The sequence below is a fragment of the Epinephelus fuscoguttatus genome, linkage group LG9 (assembly GCF_011397635.1).
Source record: "Epinephelus fuscoguttatus linkage group LG9, E.fuscoguttatus.final_Chr_v1".
Classification (NCBI taxonomy): Eukaryota; Metazoa; Chordata; class Actinopteri; order Perciformes; family Serranidae; genus Epinephelus; species Epinephelus fuscoguttatus.
Window position 1 is genome coordinate 24,668,326 of NC_064760.1, and position 22,613 is coordinate 24,690,938.

General features: G+C 41.4%; 1 protein-coding gene across 3 annotated transcripts in view; it reads left to right on the forward strand.

Moving 5' to 3' along the window:
• Nucleotides 1-6,416: 6,416 nt before the first annotated feature.
• The window catches only part of spock1 (SPARC (osteonectin), cwcv and kazal like domains proteoglycan 1), a 154,314-nt gene continuing 138,117 nt past the window's right edge, over nucleotides 6,417-22,613 (forward strand). The window contains exons 1-2 of one of the 3 annotated variants that reach the window (XM_049586474.1): nucleotides 6,417-6,585; nucleotides 7,152-7,289. In XM_049586474.1, coding sequence (XP_049442431.1) covers nucleotides 7,155-7,289 — 135 coding nt within the window. In that variant the 5' untranslated portion in view covers nucleotides 6,417-6,585; nucleotides 7,152-7,154. The remainder of the gene's footprint in view (nucleotides 6,586-7,151; nucleotides 7,290-22,613) is intronic. The other 2 variants (XM_049586472.1, XM_049586473.1) reach the window with 2 other exon arrangements.

A 22,613-nucleotide genomic window follows, 5' to 3' on the forward strand; every position in this document is an offset into this window, starting at 1 on the left:
GAAATAGAGAATTTAGAAGTGTGTGGACAGATTTGTTTGCTTTCACTGCCAGCTCTGCAAAGTTAAAGCACCAAATAATCATAAATAGTGCCCTGCAGAGTAGTTATCTTGTGGTAAAACATATGAATGAATGCTCATTTAGACTAGTAGTATAGGCTAATTTAGACTTATGTTACCTTCAATATAAGGCTCAAATATGTTTTGCTGCTCCACACAGATTTTTTTGTATTTTTATTTTTGGTCAGAAATGGCTCTTTTGATACTAAGGGTTGCGAACCCCTGATTTAGAGGTATATCTTGGCAGAAATGGAGGGTAATACAATAGATATGTTTGCTCCTTACTCACATGCCACAAAATCCTAGACGCTGCTCCTCTTAGTGCTTTAGATAAAAAATAGTTAAATGAGACCCGGGCGGCACAGTGGTGTGGAGGTTAGCACTCTTGCCTCACAGCAAGAGGGTTGCTGGTTCAATCCCAGGCGTGGGAGCCCTTCTGTGCGGAGTTTGCATGTTCTCCCCGTGTCAACGTGGGTTCTCTCCGGGCACTCCGGCTTCCTCCCACAGTCCAAAGACATGCAGATTGGGGACTAGGTTAATTGATAACTCTAAATTGTCCGTAGGTGTGAATGTGAGCGTGAATGGTTGTTTGTCTCTATGTGTCAGCCCTGCGATAGTCTGACGACCAGCTGGGATAGGCTCCAGCCCCCCGCCCCCCCCTGCAACCCTCAAGAGGATGAAGCGATTAGAAGATGAATGAATGAATGAATAAATGAGACCCTGTGTCAAACCATGTGGGTTTACTGGACCTTCTACTTCATTCTACATAACTTTGACCTGTTGTCCTCATTTGTGGACACTTCTATGTGCCATTTAGTGGTGGTAAGACCACAATACACTAATCCATGTAAAGACAAGACAACAGCCATCTCAGTCTGCAGCCAACCCGTCACAAAAGTGGACAAGGTACAAAATCTGATCACATTTCATGGTTGAAACTTGTTTGTTTAATAATATTTGGAGTAAACAAACAGTAACAACTAAGACTCTGTTAATTAAAAAGTACTTGTTTTAAGACATTGGGAATTTATCATCAGCTCCCTGAAGGATACTGGGACCTTATTTACTTGCTTGAGGACACTGGGACTGGGTTTTTTATACTTATGTGGTCCTAGTAAGAAATTTAAGAATGCATACCAAACAAAAGTTTGGGTCTCAGGAGGTTGTGTTTAAATAATTAATTACACTGTGAACATTATATTTTTAAAAATGGATATGACCAATATAGACAACGCACAATGACTGAGATGGCTATTCACATATGATACATATAAATTAGTCAGTTATCTGGAGAAAGCCTGGGAGAAAAAAAAGGCTCTTTATCAAGATAAAGAAATGGTTGGTAGTTCCTAATGTGATCACTTCATTTTGGGATATTGTTTTTATTTTGTTTTTAGTTTGTTTGCATTACCTGTCTTTCCTTTCCCATGTTTGTACATACATGCAAGACCAGAATAAGTATGTGATATTTTGTCCTGTAATCCCATGTGGGATGGGCCCAGTCAAAAAAATGTTGGCATGACACAATTAAATAAAATGAAATGAAATAAAATACATACATCTCATAGCCCTTTGGAGCAAATCTATAGGTGTTGTCCACATCTTAAAGTCTCTCTGGAGCCAAAAGGCTCAAATCTGAAAAGAGCTCTGTAAACATGTCACTCTGCAGCAGCTGAAGGACAAATGCTCGATGTCATTTCCAAGTGTCCCAACTTTAGCCAGATTTACTGTAAATGTCAGAGTACCCATTTAACACCAGCTACATAACTATTAACATATACTGCATATAAATGTCTTGTAAGAGCCTCTAAATGTCAAAATCAAGTGTCTCATAATCATTCAGCTCATAAGCTGCTTATTGGACTTTCCAATTCCAGCACTCACACAGTGCTTCAGAGTATAAGATGGCTCAGTGAGAGACGTGTTTTTAAAGAGGAAGGTCTCATTATTAGCCTGTATTATGCAGACCTTCACCTCAATCCATTAGCTTTATGATGTGGATGTGACTGTTGTATATTACCAGGACACAAAGTCAGTCACTCAAAATCAGTGGAATGTATCCATCGCCGTGCCGTTGTTGATCTCATGCATGCTCATGCATATGCAGCCACACATAAATACAGTAAATGTTATGTGTGATGGCCTTGAGCTCATCTTTTCAAACTGAATAGAGGAGCCAGACTGCTGGAGATCAGGAAAACATATCACCACTGTGGAGCCACACTAATAACTGCTAATTATTAATAGGACACATAATTGCTAAACACAGTGTTAATGAGAGGCGGCTAATGGTAAGTTCATCAGTATATGTGAGTCTGGAAACTGGCCACATCTTTAATGCAGTAAACTCTGACTCAGCTGCTACTCGAAATAACACATTACCAATAACTACTTTAATTGTATGCACATTGCTCCATGTACTGTATGCTCAGGCTGAATTGTCTGCCTTGTTCACACAGAGACATATCCATCGCCGTATTCATGGCTGTCTCGGGTTGTTTCCTTTCAACATACAGATATCGGCTGCAGGAGTTATTCTGATTAACTGTCCCTGAAGTCCATACTGAACTGGGAAAGAATGTCTAAAGGTCCAGTGTGTGGGATTCAGGGGCATCATAATAATCATCACTATGTTTTTATTATTGAAAATAAGAATCATCGTGTTTTTGCTACAAAGAGCTGTTAATATTTACACACAGAGCAAGTCCCTTTGCATTAAGTCTGCTGTGTTGTTTCTACAGTAGCCCAGAAAGGACAAACCAAACACTGGCTCTAGATAGGGCCATTCACATTTTTGCATCAACCACAGTAGTTCTCCTACATGCTTAGCACACTTGAGAAGTTGTACTTGGTTGCACAACACATTCTCACTCCCACCTCGTCACATATCAACATTCAGTCATGGACTTTCCATGTAAGCCACCCTGGGTGCGTTGGCTGTTGACGCTCTGGGACGCCATGTCAAGTTCTGCCTGTCACATGCATCATCTTCTTTCAAAATACACTTCCGTTTTCACAGGAAATTTAGCGTTTGCATACAGTCTCTTTCAAAATAAAAGCACTATGTCAGTACAACAACGGGAAGTAATGTTTTTATTTCTTCAGCAACAAACACACATGGTTAGGTTGAGGCAACACAACACGTGGTTAGGTTTGGCAAAAAGGACAGGGTTTGGCGGTAGAATGTTACAGGAAGCGAACACTGGTCTCGCGAGTGAAAGTCAGTGTTTGGTGGACCCATCCACCACCACCTGTCCCACATTAAATGATGGCTTTTTTAGTTAGTGTCTGACGTTGCAAGTCACTGCCCAAGTGCCAGATTTAATGACTTTGGAGTGAGATCGTGTTGGGTTGCAATATGCAACATCACCTTTATGCACCACTAAATCCTACACATGAGGTCTTTAAATATGGTGCTTCCTCGGCTTGGAATCAGTTGCAGCATTACCTGAATCTTCAAGAGCTTGATCACTGGACGCATTTAAAGTAATACTAAATGACTTGGCAGCTGGCACATCCAGCTGTAGATGTTAGACTGTTTTTATAAGTCTGCAACCATGTTAACTGACACTCTTGAAACTGAGATTTTTAATCTCAATCAGTCTTTTATTCCTGGTTAGATAAAGGTTATATACTGTAAATAAAATATATTTATTAAACATATTAGTTAGTGCAATGTAATCCTAGCATAATCATGTAAAAACAAAATAGTCTCTGATGTTTTAGTTGGGTTCTTTAATTTTGCAACCAGGATTAAAAAGCTTCAGCAGCATGAACAGCTCCTCCACCCGCAGTGTTTAACTGCTTCATTAAACCTCACAGGCCTGCAGGAGCGATCCTGTTTTGACACGAGACACCAAAACACTAGCAAGGCTTGTTCATGTGACGAGAATTCTCCTCCCAATTAATGCCTAAAACTTCACATAATGTGGACACACATGAAACAAATACAGTATTTCATAAAGGAAGGTTTTGGAAGGTCACTTGACTGGATCTGGCAATTTCACATTGCAGCAAACACAATTGCATACTCGCACATATTACTTCTTTGTGTTTAACCTGTTTCATTTTTAATGAGCTCTGATTCTGGACCAAGAAAAGGAAATAAAAAGAAAAAGTGCAGTAGGCATATAACCTATAAGGTTTAACTTCCCTGGTGGAAAAAACAGCAATGAACTTTGGCTGACAAACAATCCAGACTCATTAAAATAGCACAAGCAAATACAGATATAAAAAATCTTTGTAAGGGCAGTGAGTTTTGTAACATAGCAGGTTGAGATGAATACAGAATAGTAAAAGGAAACTGCAATCTTTCTTTTGACTACTGTTCCCAACTAGATTAATACTGGTAATACTTTCCAGAAGTGCAAGCAATACAACAGAGAATTGTGATGTCAGCCAGAGCAAGACTTTATGTGAAACTGAGGAAGATTAGGAGCTGAACCAAACTCCTGCCTTCCTTTGTGCCAAAACAAGTCAATGAGACAGAGCTGGACTGAACAACAAGAAAAGGAGAGTGATGCGACATTCCTACTCACAGGTGGATATGAGACGATGGGCCCCTGGGCACAGATATGGGTAAGACCCCATCACCTGTCCTCAACAGGAGCAAGACAGACACAGACTTTGTTGTGGTTTTATTACTTTATTCTTTTTTGGTCTTTTGTTTTTTTCCATTTTTGCCTCTTTTTATTGTGATTTTAATGACTCACTGTGGTCATTTTGTCTCGTTGAGATCACTTTGTGTCTCAGTGGGGATATTTTGTGTCTCTTTTGAATGTTTTTAATGTTTTTGTCTCTTTAAGGTCACTTTGTGTCTTTTTTTGGTCATTTTATGTCTCTGTAATAATTTTGTGTCTCTTAGATTCATATTGTGTCTCTCTGGGATCATTTTGGTTCTCTCTAGGGTAATTCTGTGTCTCTTTTTGACCATATTGTGTCTCTCTAGGATCATTTTGTGTCTCTTTGATATAATTTTGTATCTGTTTGGGGTCATTTTGTGTCTTTTTGGCATCTTTTTGTGACCCTTTAAGGTCAGTTTGTACCTTTTTTGGGTCACTCTGTGTCTCTTTGTAATCATTTTGTCATTTTTGGTTGTTTTGTGCATCTTTGTGGTTGGTTTTTTTATTTTTATTTTTTTTTTATATTTTTTGGGGCATTTTGCCTTCAATGGACAGGACAGGGGGGATGACATGCAGCAAAGGTCCACAGGCTGGATTCGAACCCGGGTCATTGCGGCAACAGCCTTGTACATGGGGCGCTGCTCTACCAACTAAACCACCGACGCCCCCTTTGTGGTTGTTTTGTCTCTTTGCAATCATTTTTGTGTCTTTTGTAGTCATATTGTGTCTCTTTTGGGTCATTTTGTGTTTCTTTGTTATTAGTTTGTCTATTTACAGTCATTTTGCATCTCTTTGCGGTCATCTTGTGTCTCTTTAGGGTCATTTTGTGACTCTTAATGGTCGGTTTGTAATTTTTTTTGGTCATTTTGTGTCTCTTTGAGGTCATTTTGTGTCATTTTTGGTTGCTTTGTGTCTCTCTGTGGTTGTTTTGCCCCTTTGTACAGTAGATTTGTGTCTCTTGGCAGTTCCCTTGCATTTCTCTGTGCACATTTTGAGTCTTTTCCTGGCCAGTAAATGTAAATTTGAGTGACAAATTGCAGGTGAAGGCCCAGGGGACCGAAGAGTTTGGGCCCCTAATCCTGTGCCCGCAGCACCGTAATCCATCCACGGTCCTCCTCACCACACTGACACCAACAGTAGTGCCACAGCTTTACTGAACAGCAGACACAGTCTTCTCTCTGAACTCCACACACACACACACATCCAGACACACATTATGCAAAGAGAGAAAAAAGGAGAAACAAGTGTTGCCAAAGCGGGAAAAAAAACCCCGAGTGAGCCTCAGCAGAGTTGCAGATTAAATATTTAAACATATATCGTTATATCCCCCCAAAATGAACGCCCTAGTTATGTGGCCCATTTATGAATTGTGTTTTCATTAAAAAAAAAAAAGGAGCGTTTGGTGTGTCCAGCCTCTGTCCATGGTGCTGAAAGGCGCGCAGCCCTCAGCGGATCAACCCGAGCTGGAGATGCTTCACGCACCAACACAGCGCTGATTTTACGGTGTGTGTGCGTCTTAATTATATTTACAATACTGGACACGAGCTTGAATTTCACAAGAGAGGCGCGTGACTAAAATGAAATGTGTGTACAGCCTGGAACAGCTGTGTGACACGGCTCCCAAATCCCGCTCGCGCTCTGGTGCGAACATAAAAAAAAAAAAAAATCCCCCTGCTTAAAATCAATGACACGGTGAGTGCCTATTGGAGAGAGAGGGAGAGGAGGAGAGAAAGGAGGCGGTGTCTGGTGACCGAGGAGGAGGAGAAAGCTCCCGGTCCGCTCGTCCTCGCAGCTCCCTTTTTGCCGTCAATCCTACAAAGCAGTCGGGTGCCACCGGAGTGCCCGGGGCCGTGGACTTATTTACCCCCGGGAATCCTTCACATTGGACACCAACGAACTATCCCAGGTAGGTGAAGCACCGCTGCTGTCATTTGGTGATTTTTTTTGTTCTTATCAAAGAAATATAAACTGGAAATGAAAGTGAGTAGTTGTCGACTTTCATGGTGCTGCTCGCTGCTGGATGGAGGAGAAAGCAGATGAGAGCCAAGACAAAGCTCCGTGGGGGCGCCAATAGTGTTGACGCCACTAATTGCTTTTTAAATTGGCGGAGGGGAAGCTCGCAAGCTAATCGTTTCACGGTGCCCCCCATCTGCCGCGGTGACAACTCTCCAATGTTTATAATCCGATTAGAAGACGGATCAGCAATTTGATAAAATGAGCACTCTGCAGTCACAAACAGTGGCTCGGTTCCTCTGCTTTTTTTTTTTTTTTTTAACATCCTGACCCATCCTGCGTCACAATGTGAGAGTTGTGTGTTCTGTAAAGTGCTCTGTCTCACTTCATGCTGCTCTTCTAAACACTTTGCTGCATCCTCCTCTTCCTCTGCATCTGTTTTCTCACTATCCGTCTAATGCCCCTGTGTTTTTTTCTCTCTCCCTCTTTCTCTCTCTCGCTCTGTGTCTTTGCTTTCAGAAGATGTTCTTCTTTCTGCTACCTGTCGTGGCTCTCTTGCTGAGCAGAGAAACGGCGGTCTCCGGTAACAATAACGACAAATGGCTGAGCACCGTGGCTCAATACAACAAGGACAGATCCTGGAACAGATTCAGAGATGTGAGTTTGAACTGAGAGACACAACATCTAGCCAAAAGGAGCACCATAATTAGCTTCATTGTGTGTGTGTGTGTGTGTGTGTGTGTGTGTGTGTGTGAGAGAAAGAGAGAGAGAGATAGAGAAAGAGAGGGAGAGAGAAAAGCGCACTACGCCCTTGATACACCCTGTGAGTACTTGAGCACTTGCCAGCAGGCATAATCCACCTTGTAGAAACTCAGCAGGTTCAGATCCTGGTTGAAAGAGAAGCAGACTCATAGACAGAGAACATCAGAGTTCTGCATCTGATGGAGAGAAGAAAGAAAAAACTTCAGAGCTTATGATTTGACTGACTGAATGATTTCCCCAAACAAATCAACTGTTTTTAACCTGCCAATGTTGACATTAAGAAATGTCGTTATTTCATTCCATTTTCAAGTAGCTGTACCAGAACGGTGGGCTTTTATCGCTGATAATTGATCATCTATTACAGTCAACATCTGGAACAACCTCTGCAGTAATGGCTTCAGTTTGGTATTTCTGCCTTTCTGTTAAGAAAAAGAACATACAGTACATGTGAAGTCTGTTGTAGACACAGAAGCTAGTGCGCCCATGTGCAGAGGTCCATGTCAGACGTAAGTCCATTATGGTGAATCATCGAGGCTCCTTTCTTCAGGGATATCAGCCATAAATTGGATGATATTGCTTCCTCAGAAGTGGCCATGATAGCTCTTCAGTCAACTGTAGGCCAGCTCACTCAATGTGCCATCAAGTCAATACAGACACACACAGTACTGATGCACAAGTGTCTTACACTCGGATAAAACACTGCGATTGTCCGAGATTTGGGTCAAGATTTGAAACCTTGGTTGCTATGGTTTAAACCGTCTATGAGATGCTCTGAAGAACAGCCTTAAGCTTTGAGTTGAAGAAAAACTTAGTGAATACGGAAGGTGCTTCATATAATTTTGCTGAAAGCCACTTTGAAGTCTGGGCACGATTCTCTGCAGTGACACCAACATGTAGGTTTAATTATTGTGAAGTAAGAACTAAAGCACATTTTCTGCCAGTTGCTGTGCAGCCACATTGTTCAAACCCACGCGTTTTCAACAGCCCAGTTTCCAGAATAAATGTTGGCATTTTGGGTTTCTGCAAAGCATGGATATGTTACAAATTTCATACACATCATATCAGCATTTCTAAAGTGACATAATTCAGATTACATGTGTATGAGCTGGGTTTGTCACCACTGTTGGAGACCAACAAATGGACAGACAACTCATTTTTAATGAGATGTCAAGACACATCTAGCTGGGTATCTAAAGCCAAAACAAGGTGTTTTCCTAACCCTAACCAAGTTGTTTTTGTGCCTAAACCTAACCTCAACTTAACTACAGCACTGTCGCAACATGTTGGTGAAGATCCTCAGTCATCCAGGTCATGGTAATCTTAAATGCTATATCGTAGTCAACTGGACTTGCTTGGGTTTCTTGAAGATGTTTGGATGAGAGGTGAAATGTCTTCAAGAAACTCAAGCAAGTCCAATTACCTACGATATCGCACTTAAGATCACTGTCACAACATTCGTTTCCGTAAACACTTATCCTGTTTGGGATCGCCGGAGCCTATCCCAACTGACATTGGGTGAGAGGTGGGGTGCACCCTGGACAGGTCACCAGACTATCACAAAGCTATCACATACAGACAACCATTCACGCTCAGATTCACACCTACGGCCAATTAAGAGTCACCAATTAACCTGCATGTCTTTGGACTGTACGAGGAAACCGGAGCACCTGGAGAAAACCCATGCTGACACAGGGAGAACATGCAAACTCTGCACACGTATGGAAACATCCATGGTTTACAGCAATGTAGAATGCCAACATTTATTCTGGAGACTGGGCTGTTTTGAAAGATGCCAAATATATCATAGTTAATTTGGGGGAAATGTGTATAAAATTATGCACAACACATCCATCTGACTTCCATTTGATGGAATGGTGCAGCCATGCAAACACGCAGTCTTGGATCTGAATACTTCACTCAGTGTAAACATTATACAGCTTCAGTGAGGAGCTTGAAGAGAATATATGTGATGCTGCCAGACGGTGTGGTTTTAACAACCTTACAGCTACTTAAGGGAGAATTAAAAGGGCTGGTTGTATTTACACAGAATCCATCATGTCATGAACATAATAACTTTAGTTACTCTTGGTGTTGGGATAGACTTAGAACAAGCTTGTGTTCTTCCCAGAATATGTTGACTCCCACAATCTTCCTGTCAGCCCCGGCTCTGGCCTCAACAATGCTAAACTAACACAGTCTCCAGTCTAAGCAGTCGTCATTGGGCTGATGGTGACAGCAGTGTAACCACCGGCTTTTCATTTTGATACCATACTCCTAACATGACGATGTCCTTTGCTGCCTGCTAACGTGTTCTCCAGAGATTTCAGGAGACAGTGGGCTAACTTTGGCCTTATTAGAGCCGGCCTTCTCCGTACAGCACTGGATCGGCGATGTGAGAGTCAGTATTAGTCATGTCTGTATACACTCAGGGCTCTACTACCTGCAGTGTGTGTGTGTGTGTGTGTGTGTGTGTGTGTGTGTGTGTGTGTGTGTGTGAACATGCTGCCCACTCTTTATTTCTCTCTGTGGTTCCTGTGCAAGTGAAACTCATTAACAGGAAACTGTCAGTGGAGGGTGGAGGACAGGAGCGGAGAGGAGGGAGGGGAAGGAGGGGAGAAGAGGAGCAATGGATCGAGGGAAAGGCTGTGACATTTATGTTTAATATTTCAAGCAATGCTACCAACCTGCTGTTCTGTTTACGTGTGCATCTGTGTGCATTGTCTGCCCTATCACATAGGAAAAACCTGCTGGTCATAATTTGTCTCCTCCAACACTGGCCGCCTTTTGTCCCACTGTGTCTTCTCCTCCTCCTCCATTCTGTCTTACTCATTTCTTTCCTCCCCTCTCCGGTGCCAGACCCTTTATTATCACAGGCAGCAAGACCTGAGATTAGGAGAAATAGGGATTTCTATGAGTCATTTTCAAACTACAGAACAACCAATCTTAGTTGCAACCATCTGAATCTTAGGCCTGATCTCAAGGTACTGTAGATGTGATCATGTTGTCTTCAAAGACCACTGTTACACTCTGCAATTTTCCCCGATAAGTTGACGGTTGTGAGAAATGTGTGGTGAAATCACTGGTCGTCAGTCATGGTCTTAAATCGTATTGTGCGACACGTCCATGAAGGCTTATTTAGAGTTGTTGTGACCAAAAAAAGCTGGTTTAAATTCTGAAAATTTAGGACTGAAATCCCAAAACGAAAGGAGAAGTTTTTTGAGGCCCAGCTGCTAAGGGGAGCCCATAGTGACCCACAGTGATCATGTTCATTTAAATATAAACAATGATACCCAAATTTTATTTTGAAACAAAATATTCCCCATCACTTTCTTAAAAAAAACAATAAAACAAACAGTTTTTAATGTTGCTTTAGTAAAATGTGGCATATAAATTGGGCTTCCGTTAAAGAAAGGAGAAGAAAAGAAAGAGCTTTAAACTCAAATAATAATGTGATGACCAACTTTATTCAGTCAGCTTCGAATGCTGTTACCAGCCAGGCTTATGGGACAAATAACCAGTAGGCTAACGTTACAGCTAACAGTACTAGCCAAGAGGTAGCTAGCATCAGTGAAGGAGCTTCTCCCTGTGAGGAATACAATGGTAGTACCTATGTGTCCCCCATCACTGAATAAGTCTCTCAGTTTACATGCATACGTTGGTATAAGCAAAGCAAATTTAGGTGTTCACTAGACCTTTTCAGAACCCCGGCCATTTTTATGAGCAGGTTTGGATGCAACGGCCCACATTTACAAAGAATGTGACTTGAAATGATTCAGAATACACTGGTGAGTTAGCATAATATTTACCTTGTCTGCAGTATACGAACATGAATTTGTCCAACACATTCTCACTTCCAACTTGTTGAATACCAATGCTTGGTCAGTAGGCCATCTCATCAACACATGATGTGCTAGGTGTGCTTCCTGGGGCACTTTTGGACGATCAGGGATGGCATGTATATTTGCTCTCTTTACAATGATTTCAATTTTTCACAGGAAAATATCAGTTTCTATTCGTAAATACAAATAGTCTTATTCAAAACAAACTGAACATAGGTAAAAAAACTAATGTTTTTTACATTTACTTCCGTGGGTTTCGGCAAGAAAAGCACATGGTTAGGTTTAGAAAAAAACATCATGGCTTAACATAACATAATGTAAGGTCATGTGATGCTAAACATACTAGCACACTATGTTGTTATTAAAACAGCATGTTTGACTTCTGGTTTCACCCTGGACACAAACAGCGGGTTCCTGGGTCAAAGTCCAGAGTCTTTTTACCCATCCACCTCCAGTTCCACCCACCCAATGCAGACTTGCTCTTTATACTACAGTAGTTGCCCGGAGCGTCGACAAATGCTGCTGCCGTGGTCGTCTCGTAACACTGCTAAAGAGTGCCTCTGTGCGTTGGTGACTGATACTAAAGGGCCACTGACCAAGCATCAGGAGTGAGAATGGGTTTTGTCTACATCTTTAATAGCAAGATTTATGCGAACCTTGGTAAAAAAAAAAAAAAAAAAAATGCATATACATATAAAAAACAGTGTCAGACAAATTTTTCAGAAATTCTTCATTATTTTTTAATTCAGGTATCAGGTGAGCTTCATTATGAAAACTATGAAACCATCATGATTCGATGTCACAATTGTCCACCACATCTGAATCCTGTCTCGTCCTTTCCACCCTGACCATGTGAAGCACAGTATCTGCTTGTAAAACCCCCTCTTGTCTCTCTGTCACTCAGTCAGTCTCACACCCCTCCACTTAATTCTCACCGAGTCATGAACTCCAAATTTTTCTTCCACGCTTCTCCCTTTCACTCATTTTCTTCCTCTGTCTCTGGAGCTGTGAATGACCCTGTGCTTCCTCAACCATGGCCCTCTCTATCTCCCCCTCCTCCCTCCTCCTTCTCCCTCTGCCCTCACCCATGGCTCCTCCTCTCTGCTGTTCTCCCCTGCCTGCCATGTTTCACTCTGCATCCCTGATGAGCCACTTGCTCCCTCCTGCATAATGTATGAGCGTCCATTTGTTGGCAGGGGAGCCGGTGAAATAGTTAAACAGTCAAAGTTCAGGTGGCGTATCTTGAAAATATAAGGAAAATAGCATTTGATTTATTCTTTAGCCTATAGGCACATTCCTTACAACTTGACTATTAGAAGATATGATGCAGACGGAGGAGACAGTTTTATTCTAGTCCACTTCTACTGAGGAATGACATGCAGTGGAAATTATAAAATGTCCTTCATTACCATCACATTTTGTCAGTTAAAACATTTCTCCTCAGTCAAAAACAACGTCTTTGTTACTGGCTTGTGTACTTGAAGCAGACATGATTTCAGCTGGTTTGCAGAAATAAAAGGACACATTTGTGGAATAAATGACACACTGTATTGGCCACAGACTGAAGTTTGTGGACAGGCTTGCTGGCTGAGCTCGTCTAATTCTTCACATACCCGCCGCCATTGTATAACTGTCTGATTAGTTGAGTTGTCTTGTGGAAAATCGTCTTATTTCATTTTGCTGGTGCAGTGCCTTTAGTTCCAGTATGCTCTGCGGACGGTTCAGAGCTTGCTCAGCTTGTTAGAGGAACTAAGTGTTTTTGACCAATTAAACAGTTTCTTAATCTCTAAATTTGCTCGACCACCTCTCTTGATCTTTTGCCAAATCACTTGTAATTTATTCCAACAGTATTTTTCATTTTCCTTAGGTTACAATCTCCACTTTAATTTTCATGAGCTTTTATGCAAATAAAGTATAGCTGCAGTGAATATACACACATTTGTATGCAGCGCTGAGTTCGACTGTGTTTCTGTTTCAAGCAGGGTCAACTTTGTTGTAAGCCTGCAGCTGCCTGGTGTTGTTGGCTACATCAAAGTATTCTGGTCAGGACGAGAGTGAATATTGGAGGGTCCTGCTGGAATAGCGGTGGGAGCAGCAGCAGTAAAACAAAAGATCTTATTAACCAATATAAATCTGGTAGCACCAGCATGCAGGGGTGAAACTGTGTATCAATGTGTAACTACAGTGATTTCCGCACTGTCTCTTTATGGTGCTGGTAATGCATTCGTTCTCTCTACAGTAACTCTCCTCAGACGGATTTACACTCAATATATTTATAAGTTTTGTGAACCTGAAGACACTTTTCCTGAAGTGTTCTTGCAGTAATAGGCACAATTTTAGCTGATAATTATAGTCCTTCACTATTTCTAAATTATGCGCCTAATTACTTCACCTCGTTCACCTTTCGCGTCAAAACCGCCGACCTCAATCTTAAGTGGTCTCTGCAGTGAAAAGCGGAAACACTGATAATTTGGAACTCAACGATTGGGGAGTTTATTGAAAGGTTGGAGAACAGCAGTTTAAGAAGCTCCTGGTGTAATTGCTTTTTATACAGCGGTGACGTCTGTCAGCTAATACATATTATGGTGTGTGCATTGCTGAGCTGGCCGGTTTAGGCCGATTGTGCTATTCTGGCCTGAGTGAGCCTATTATTGGTGGATTTATGTGGTGCGAGGAAATTATTGGGTGGTTTGTATTGAGGTAAAGGTACAGTAAGCATTAGTGTCGAAGAGTCTGTGTATAGCAGGAGCATAAGTTTGATGGAGAATGTGTGTAGAGAGCGGATCATCAGGACTGCTGATGTAATGAATCTCAGGCGAGTGGGTATGTAGTTGAGCTGCGACCAGTTATTTTCATTATCAACTGATCTGCTGATTATTTTCTTGATTATGTCATGTATCAGTTCAAGGAGGACCCAAATGCAGACTAACAGGCAGGGTGAATTTTTAACGAAAAGCAAGCTTTAATGCAGCCGATAGAAAACATCCGGTACAGGCAGGTAACTAGAAGTCCAAATGAAAGCAGAACCAAAACTAAACTGAAAACCAACTGAGGCAATACCGCGGCATGGTGGTACAGTGGTTTGCATTGTTGCACAGCAAGAGGGTTCCTGCTTGGAACCCAGGGTGGGGGAAGCCTTCTGTGTGGCGTTTGCATGTTCTCCCTGTGTCAGTGTGGGTTTTCTCCGGGTACTCCGGCTTCCTCCCACAATCCAAAGACCAAATTGGTGACCCTAGGTTGTCCGTAGGTGTGATAGTCTGGTGGCCTGTCCAGGGTGTACCTCTCGCCCAGTGTCAACTGGGATAGGCTCCAGCCCCCCGGTGACGGTTATGGAAAATGAATAAATAATACGATGAACTCAAATCCCAAATCTAAACAGAAAACCAGGCAGGAAATGGAGCAGGGAAAGACACCAGGAACACGGGGGTGAGCACAGGAATCAACGCGGGAATGAACACGGATGAACTGACAAAAAACAAAGGGAGACACACAGGTCACGCCATACCTAACAACAGAAAACTAATCACAAGAATGAGACACAGCTGGATTAGGGGGACACGGGCAAAAGGAGGGAAATGGAGATTGGCTAACAACAAGGGTGTGGCTGGGAACACCAGGGTGAAGCAAACAGGACTAATACAGAACAGGTGTGAAGGGAAGACTCTGGGAACAGGGAAGGACTAAGGAGACAGATGTGACAGAAAACAGGCAGGAAAACACATAAAGACAGGAAGTAAAACTTGACATGATACACGAGGAGAGAATCTACAAAATAAAACAGGAAGCAGATTAAACATGAATGAATGACATGAAACAAGGAACATAAACAGAAACTTCCAAAACAAAATCTATAGGATAACAGAATATAAACAAACCCAGGATCATGACAGAAAATGTAAAAAAAAAAAAATGCTAAATTTGTTTGTTTTGTCCAACCAACTGTCCAAACCTCAAAGACTCCTCATTTACTGTCATAAATGACAAAGAAAAGCTACAAATTCTCACATTTAAGAAGCGTAAAACAACAAATTTTTGAATTTTTTTGCTAAAAAATGACTGAAAAATTAAACGATTATCAAAATAATTAGAGATTAATTATTTTTCAATTAACCAATCATTGCAGCTCTAACGTGGACAATTTTTTGTCTCGTCTTGGGCCATGTGTTAAACCTCAGTCCTATTTTGGACTGAATTAATTGAGTGTTTACTTTAATCAGATTTTTAGTAATTTTAATCTTAATTTTGTCGCAGGTCGCATTGTGTTGTGTAATCTCCTCTCCTCTCCTCTCCTCTCCTCTCCTCTCCTCTGCTCTCCTCTCTTGTGTCTCTTATCAGAATCTCTCTCTGCAAACAGTGACAGAAAAGCTGTCATTGCCATTCAGGCAGACCCACTTTTATCCTCAAGAGGAGGAAAAGTTGTTTTCACTCTTCTGAGCCTGTTGTTTGTTTCTCCTAAAAGAGGCTTTTCTTGTCCCTGTCCTCCTTCCCTTTCCCTTTTCTCTCGTTTTTCTAACCCAAATCCTGTCTTCCACCCCGCTCGCATGCTGTCAGGTTTACAGGAACGCGCTAAATCTTATTTGCGAGGGACATGGGATGTGTGCTGCATATTCTCCTCATATATTTGTGTAAATGCGCACCGTCTCCAGATTGTCTATTCATTAGCTGGTGGACCTGGTGGCAGGTTGAGAATCTGTTTGTGTTTGTGTGGCTGTGCTGTGACTGTATGTGTCAGAGCGTGCGGCCTGTCTCGGCGCAGTCTCACGGTGACAATTAAATATTTGTCATATTTTATCATTAGTCTTCGCTTTTCCGAGGTGACAGTCTCTCCAGGGCTGTCAGTCACCGACCCTGCTGTCTTTCTTTATCAAAAAAAAGGACTGTGTGTGCATGTGTGTGTGTGTGTGTGTGTGTGTGTGTGTGTGTACAGCAATTTTTTGAGTTACTATGTGTTTCCCTGCAATGTAGGCAGCCTCGGTGACACTAATATTTCCATTTCAAAGCTGGTTGGTGTGGTAGCTTGTATTACATGTTTTCCCCTCTTCCATATATAGAGGAGAGAGTTTTGCTGAGCTTGCACGTTCCTTATTCAGCCCCCACTCTGACTCACGGTGAACACATTCACACATGGGAGCTTCCCACTGCATCCAAATTAACTGGTTGTCTTTTGTTGTGTCTATGTTTGCACCCTGGTGTGTATGTGTGTGTGTCCTGATTGGCTGGTTGTGCAGCTGAGGGGGAGGGGCGGGGTGCGGTTTAGAGAAGCAGCTTAGACAAGACGAACCCTGGAGTCACCTTCACCTTCTCTCACACACACACAGACATAAACCCTGTGAGTGAATACTCCCCCTGCAGACATACAGTATTCCCGTCAATTAAGCGAAGACTTGGGTGAACACCTGTCATTCTTTCTTATCTCTCCTCTGCTCTGTCCTCCATTTCTCTTTCTCCTCTTAAGCTGCCTCTACACCTTCTCCTTATGCCGTTTATCACCTCCACTCTCTCCCCGCTCTTCCCTCTCTCGTTTTATACTTGACTAATTCCCGATGAAACAGTGCCCTTCAAAATAAACCTTCTCACTCCTGCGCTTTCTGGTCCTTTCTTCCCTTTCCCCTTTTCCATGCTTTCCTTCTGCATGTGTGCCTCCCACCCTGAGCTATTGATTTCAAATGAAAAAATGCTGATTCTAATCTCAGCACTGAGGGAGAGTTTTTTTCTGTGTCATGCAGTTCCCCTTTAAACGGACTTGTGGAAAATTTTCATATCTCTCTCCAACCGCTGTCTCTGCATGTGTATGAATGCTCACCCAAACACGCACACACACACAGCTTCCCATCCACCCTGAGGCTCTTGGAGGGATCGATCAGTAAATTTACAGGGCCTGGTAAAACTGATTGGAGCCTTGATATAATCAATGAGAGTGTGAAGGGGGAGGAAGACAAACACACATACACATGAGCACGTTGGAGGACAATTCGGTCACAGGCGAGACAAAGGTCACTGTCCCCTATGACCAAGATACATAGGTTTAGTGTGTGCGTTAGAGGGTAGAATATTCAGAGACAGACAAGGCAGGGGAGCGAAAGGATTGCCAGTGTAATTTTGGCTGATGATAAGAAAGAGGAAATGGGGAAAAAAAGAGAGATAGCAGGAGAAGAGAGGAAGAGGAGGAGCTTTCATGTGAAGCCCATGAACACTGTGGGCCGAACAGATGGACAGGCGGAGGACAGAGGGATGGGAGAAATGTGGAATCCATCATCAATAAAACGTGTGTGTGTGTTTCAGTCAGCTTTGTCATGGCAGCCCCTCCAAACTCCCTCTCTCTCTCTCTCTCCCTCTCTCTCTCTCTCTGTGGGGATTGTCTTTCTGCCGGTCTATTTGGCGCTGATATGAAGCGCTCCTGCTAAGCTGTTGATTCTTTTGAAGAGATGCTGTCTGATTTGCAGCTCGTGTCTAAATATTTACCAAGACAGAGAAACCACCCTTGGACCATTGGAAAATACTCCACCACTTTTTCTGGATGTGGATCTTTTTCTTTGACCAATATGCTATTAGGAGGCAGATATTTTTTACCGTTGTTAGCTCCACACTGAAGCGTAGAAAATCCTGTTTCTATTCTTAGAGGAGGGATTGCATTGGATCACCTTTACTGCACGTACCAAACTGATACTTGTATTTAGCCACCAGCATTATTACCTTGTCAGTCAGGTGACATGACCGTCAGCACCATGAGATTTAATACATTTGTTTACCTTTAAAGAATTTGCCATTGAGGTAGATACTATTTTAATATCTCTGGATGTGTCAGATCATTGCGTACAATGTTTCGGATCAATGAACAGGTGCAGCATATTGGCCTTTTAGCCATGCTAGTGGTAATGCATTATAGAGATCGTCGGTCTGTTGGTCCTTAAACTATAGGATGGATTACCATGAACTTTTGTACAGACATTAATGGTCTCAAGATGATTCCCAGTGAATTTGACTTTTTCTGACTACTCTACTCACACCACCATGAGGTTGACATTTTGGGGTTTTTGCTGTGATAAAACTAATGGATAGATTGCTACAGACAGGATCCCCAGGATAAATTGTAACAACTTTAAATAAAGTTTTGACCTGCAGAAGGTGATATATGAAAAGTTAAGGGTTATCACTTTTCATATAGTGCCTTCACCAGGTCAGTTTTTTTCCCCCCAAACTTTGGATTATGGCTAAATACCTGCAATGATGTTCCCATCAGCCTCAGCTGTGCTTTGTATTTAGAGTTCATTAGCAAATGTTAGCATGCTAACATGCTAAACTACAAAAACTAACATGCTAATCCTACCTACAGTATTCTTGTTCCCTGCTGAGATCACAGAAATATAATAACTACAAAGATATTGAACTGTTTAACATGGTCATTTAAATAGTACAAAAGAAAACAATGATTGTTGTTAGGTATGACAACACACAACAGTGTGGCTGTAAAGTCTGTCACTTGTCTGAGAACTCTGTTTTGGCCTATTCTTACACCTATTTCCCTTACTAAACAAAACGTACAGCCGTACACCAATCCAAGTTCCTATCTTTCACCAAACTAAGACAAATCAGCTGAGTAGACCTGTTAACTCATCGGAAAACAAACAGTCTGGTTAGTCATGTTAGTTAGTCCACTGTTCCAACAATCACCAACTCTGGCGTGGTCAACATAAATCACCACCACACCCAATTAGATGAAAAATATGCCAATCTGCACAGTGTTTATCTCTGCCGTCTCTCTCTGTCTCTCAGCTTTCCACTGAAGAGCGGCTCTCACTTTCTCAAGTTCCAACAAACATGCATTAATGACAACAAAATAAACTGGGAAATGATAGTTAAGGCAATAACATATAATTTCTTATTTGAAAATATACTATTCCACTGCTCATTTCATCCCAGGATGTGTGGGAGCCCTTCTGTGCGGAGTTTGCATGTTCTCCCCGTGTCAGTGTGGGTTCTCTCCGGGCACTCCGGCTTCCTCCCACAGTCCAAAGACATACAGATTGGGGACTAGGTTAATTGATAACTCTAAACTGTCCGTAGGTGTGAATGTGTGTGTGAATGGTTGTCTGTCTCTATGTGTCAGCCCTGCGATAGTCTGGCGACCTGTCCAGGGTGTACTCTGCCTCTCCCAATGTCAGCTGGGATAGACTCCAGCCCCCCCACGACCCTCAAGAGGATGAAGTGGTTAGAAGATGGATGGATGGAAGCTTTATTTATATAGCACCTTTTAAAACACAGTTATGATGTGCTGCTCAAAAACTAAACACATTTAAAACACAAAAATGTCATAAAATGACACCAAAGTAAAAGATCAAATAAAGGAGGCCAGAACTAAAATCAAGATAATAAATGGGGAATAAAATCAATGACAAAGCAATGTAATAGACAGAAAAACTCTTCTTTTGAAGCATATTTTTAGAAGAGACTTAAACGAAGACACTGACTCAGGCTGAAATATTCTGCTAAGGATCTAATATAATTGCAAACTAACTTCAGCATAACTGTAATGGGGCTGCAACCCATGACTGTTGATTAATAGTTGATTTTTAAAAAATAAATTTAAAGCTTTTGTATGCAAAGTCTTAAAAATAGTGAAAAAGAAGTGGCACGTAAAAATGTCTTGTTTTGTCTGAACAACAGTTCCATAGCCAAAGATATTCAGTTTACAGTGATGTTAAACTGAGAAAGGTTTTATATTCTCATATTTCAGAAACAGTAAAAGTTGATATGAACAATTCAATAAAAAAAAACTATTTGTGAATAATTGCCTGTCAATCATCTGATTGATTATTGGACTAATGATTTCAGCACTAAAACAGATTCATTTTAAATTGAATTCCCAGTGTTAATAATGTGCCATTACCCTGCATGCAATAGTGATCCATATGGCTTCAAGCTGTCTTCGCTAAATTTTCACCATATTTCATTTTCATGCATGTCTGCTGTCGTTGTTAGGAAGTCTACATTATACTAATGACAGGCAGCCAGCTTTCTGTCAACATATGTCTGTGATATTGCAGGGTTTTAACTCACGTCTGTGAAAGCTGGTTTTGATGGAAGGGGAGGATATCAGTGTGTGTGTGTGTGTGTAGAAACAAAACTTGCATGTGAACAGAATTGTGTATAGTTTTCTGCATAAAACATGCATAGCTTGTTTTGATCGTCATGTCTGTGTGTCAGTGAAAATAGAGACGTGTACTCTGTATGTCAGACTAGTTTTGTACGTCTTTGTGTGTGTTTCTGTCGCCATTAATGAAGCTGTCACCTCCACTGTGCTCTAGCTGTACTGCATGATCAGATGTTTCTTTCTGCGGGTTTGGCTCCCTCCACATCCCTTCAGTGTTTGAATCGTTGTTTTGTAATCTGTTTTATAAGTTGAATCTTTAGGTGGAGATGAGCCACAGCGGCCTTGTTTGCCTGCTTGTTACTGAATAGGAAGTCCCTGATGGCACAGTGGTAGTGTTGTTGTGTTGGGAGTGTGAGGTCTTTGCTTTGGACAGTGACCCTGAAAATGAACCCAGTGGACATCTGAAATAAAAATTTGTAATTGTATACAGTAGATGAACATAGTGTCATTTTTAAGGGGTATTTTTGGATGTAGATGATTTGGCATAGTGATGCTTGGACATAAGCACATAACAATTTGGCACATGAGAATCTTGTTGATCAGTCTCTGCTTTTTTATTTCCTTTATCTCCATCTCTCTCACATCGTCCTTTGATGAGGTGTTTTGTTTCTTGACTCTTTTCTGTGCTTTCAGCTACCTTCAGCATATTAACACGCAACACAGTGACAGTGCTATCATGATGATGTTTAGCAGGTTTGATGTTTGCCCTGTTCACTATCTTAGCTTAGCATGTTAGCCTGTAAATATTTGCTAACTAGCACTAAACATTAAGTGCAGTCAGTTTCTCCTGGTTAGGATTCCGTCTGCGTTGCTTTTCAGGAAGTTTTAGTGGAAGACGAATAATCCACAGAAGTATCTTCCTCTTCAAAATCAATGTACCCAGTGATTTAAACCAGTGAAAACACAGAATAAAGCAGTGTCACATTAAAATTCAGTGTTTCTCCAAAGCTGTTTAACATGACAAGATCTGGAACTGAGCTGCCACTAAAGTTTGCTCAGCCTATTTCTCCAGTAACTTAAAATTCAAACGTCTGATGACTAAAATCTTTCATCCGATTAAAACATATAGTTAACACTTTGCCCACCAGATTATTATTTTTAAGTTGCCAGCCACCTCCAGCATTTTTTATCATATTCACTAATCTTTCAAGACCCACAGAATAATTTGTTCTATAAATATGTAAACATTATATACATGAAACTAAAGAAGGGACCTCTCAGAATGTTGACCGGATTCAAAATGTTGATCAAAGCAAGAATTTGAGGAAGTCGGAGACTATCAACATCTTAACCACTTGTGCAACCGTAAATTTTCCATCGGCGCTGGCATTTTTGTGCAGTTTACAAGAGGCTACATTTCTGTAATCATCTTCTTCCAGTTTCCAGTGCATCGTCTTCTTTGTTTGTGTTTGGACACCGCAGTGCTGTTCTGTTGCACAAGATGTGCAACAGCGCCCCCTATCTTACAACAGTGAAATCACGGATTGCTGAAAAATCTTGTCAATGGCAGGGAACTTTGGGTCATAAATGATGGACAATCTCATCAGTGTTGGGGAAAGAGTTAAAAACAGCCAATAACTAAAAAGTGTGTTGTAAAAATGTGGCTTAAAACTGTATAAAATGTCAACTTATTACAGCTTCTAGCTTCAATATGACGCCATAGACAGGTGACAGCAACCAAATGACACTTCCTAGGTCACTGATTAAAATGACAGATTTCTGTGGGTTGGAACACTGTTGGAAATGTTTGGGATACTGTTAGTACACAGCTCAACAAAACATGAAACATGTAAAATGTTTTTTGACATTTCAATGCCCATTAACAAACAGTGCAGATTAAAATCATACTACATGATACAAAAGAGAACACACAAGACACACAGTAAAAAGCTACACACAATAACACATCACAGGTGCATGTCTGTCAAATAATAGCAAGTCATGAAGCCCATAAAACTGAATTCAAGGTCGGTGAGTATAATGCTCAACAGCTTTTTACAGACTTTTTTAGTTGGTTTTGAAAGTGCTGATAGAGCTGCTGCTCCGAACTGAGCGAGCATACACAAAATCATGCAGTGGAGGAGGAACCCAAACCATTTAAAATGTTATAAACAAGGCACAAATTTAAAAACCATAATGGTCAAAGATCAGTTAATTGTATTCCTTCAGCATCCTATAGTGATAAAAATGCTTTTTGTCCAGAATTTTAAGAGGCGCTGAAACCCATCC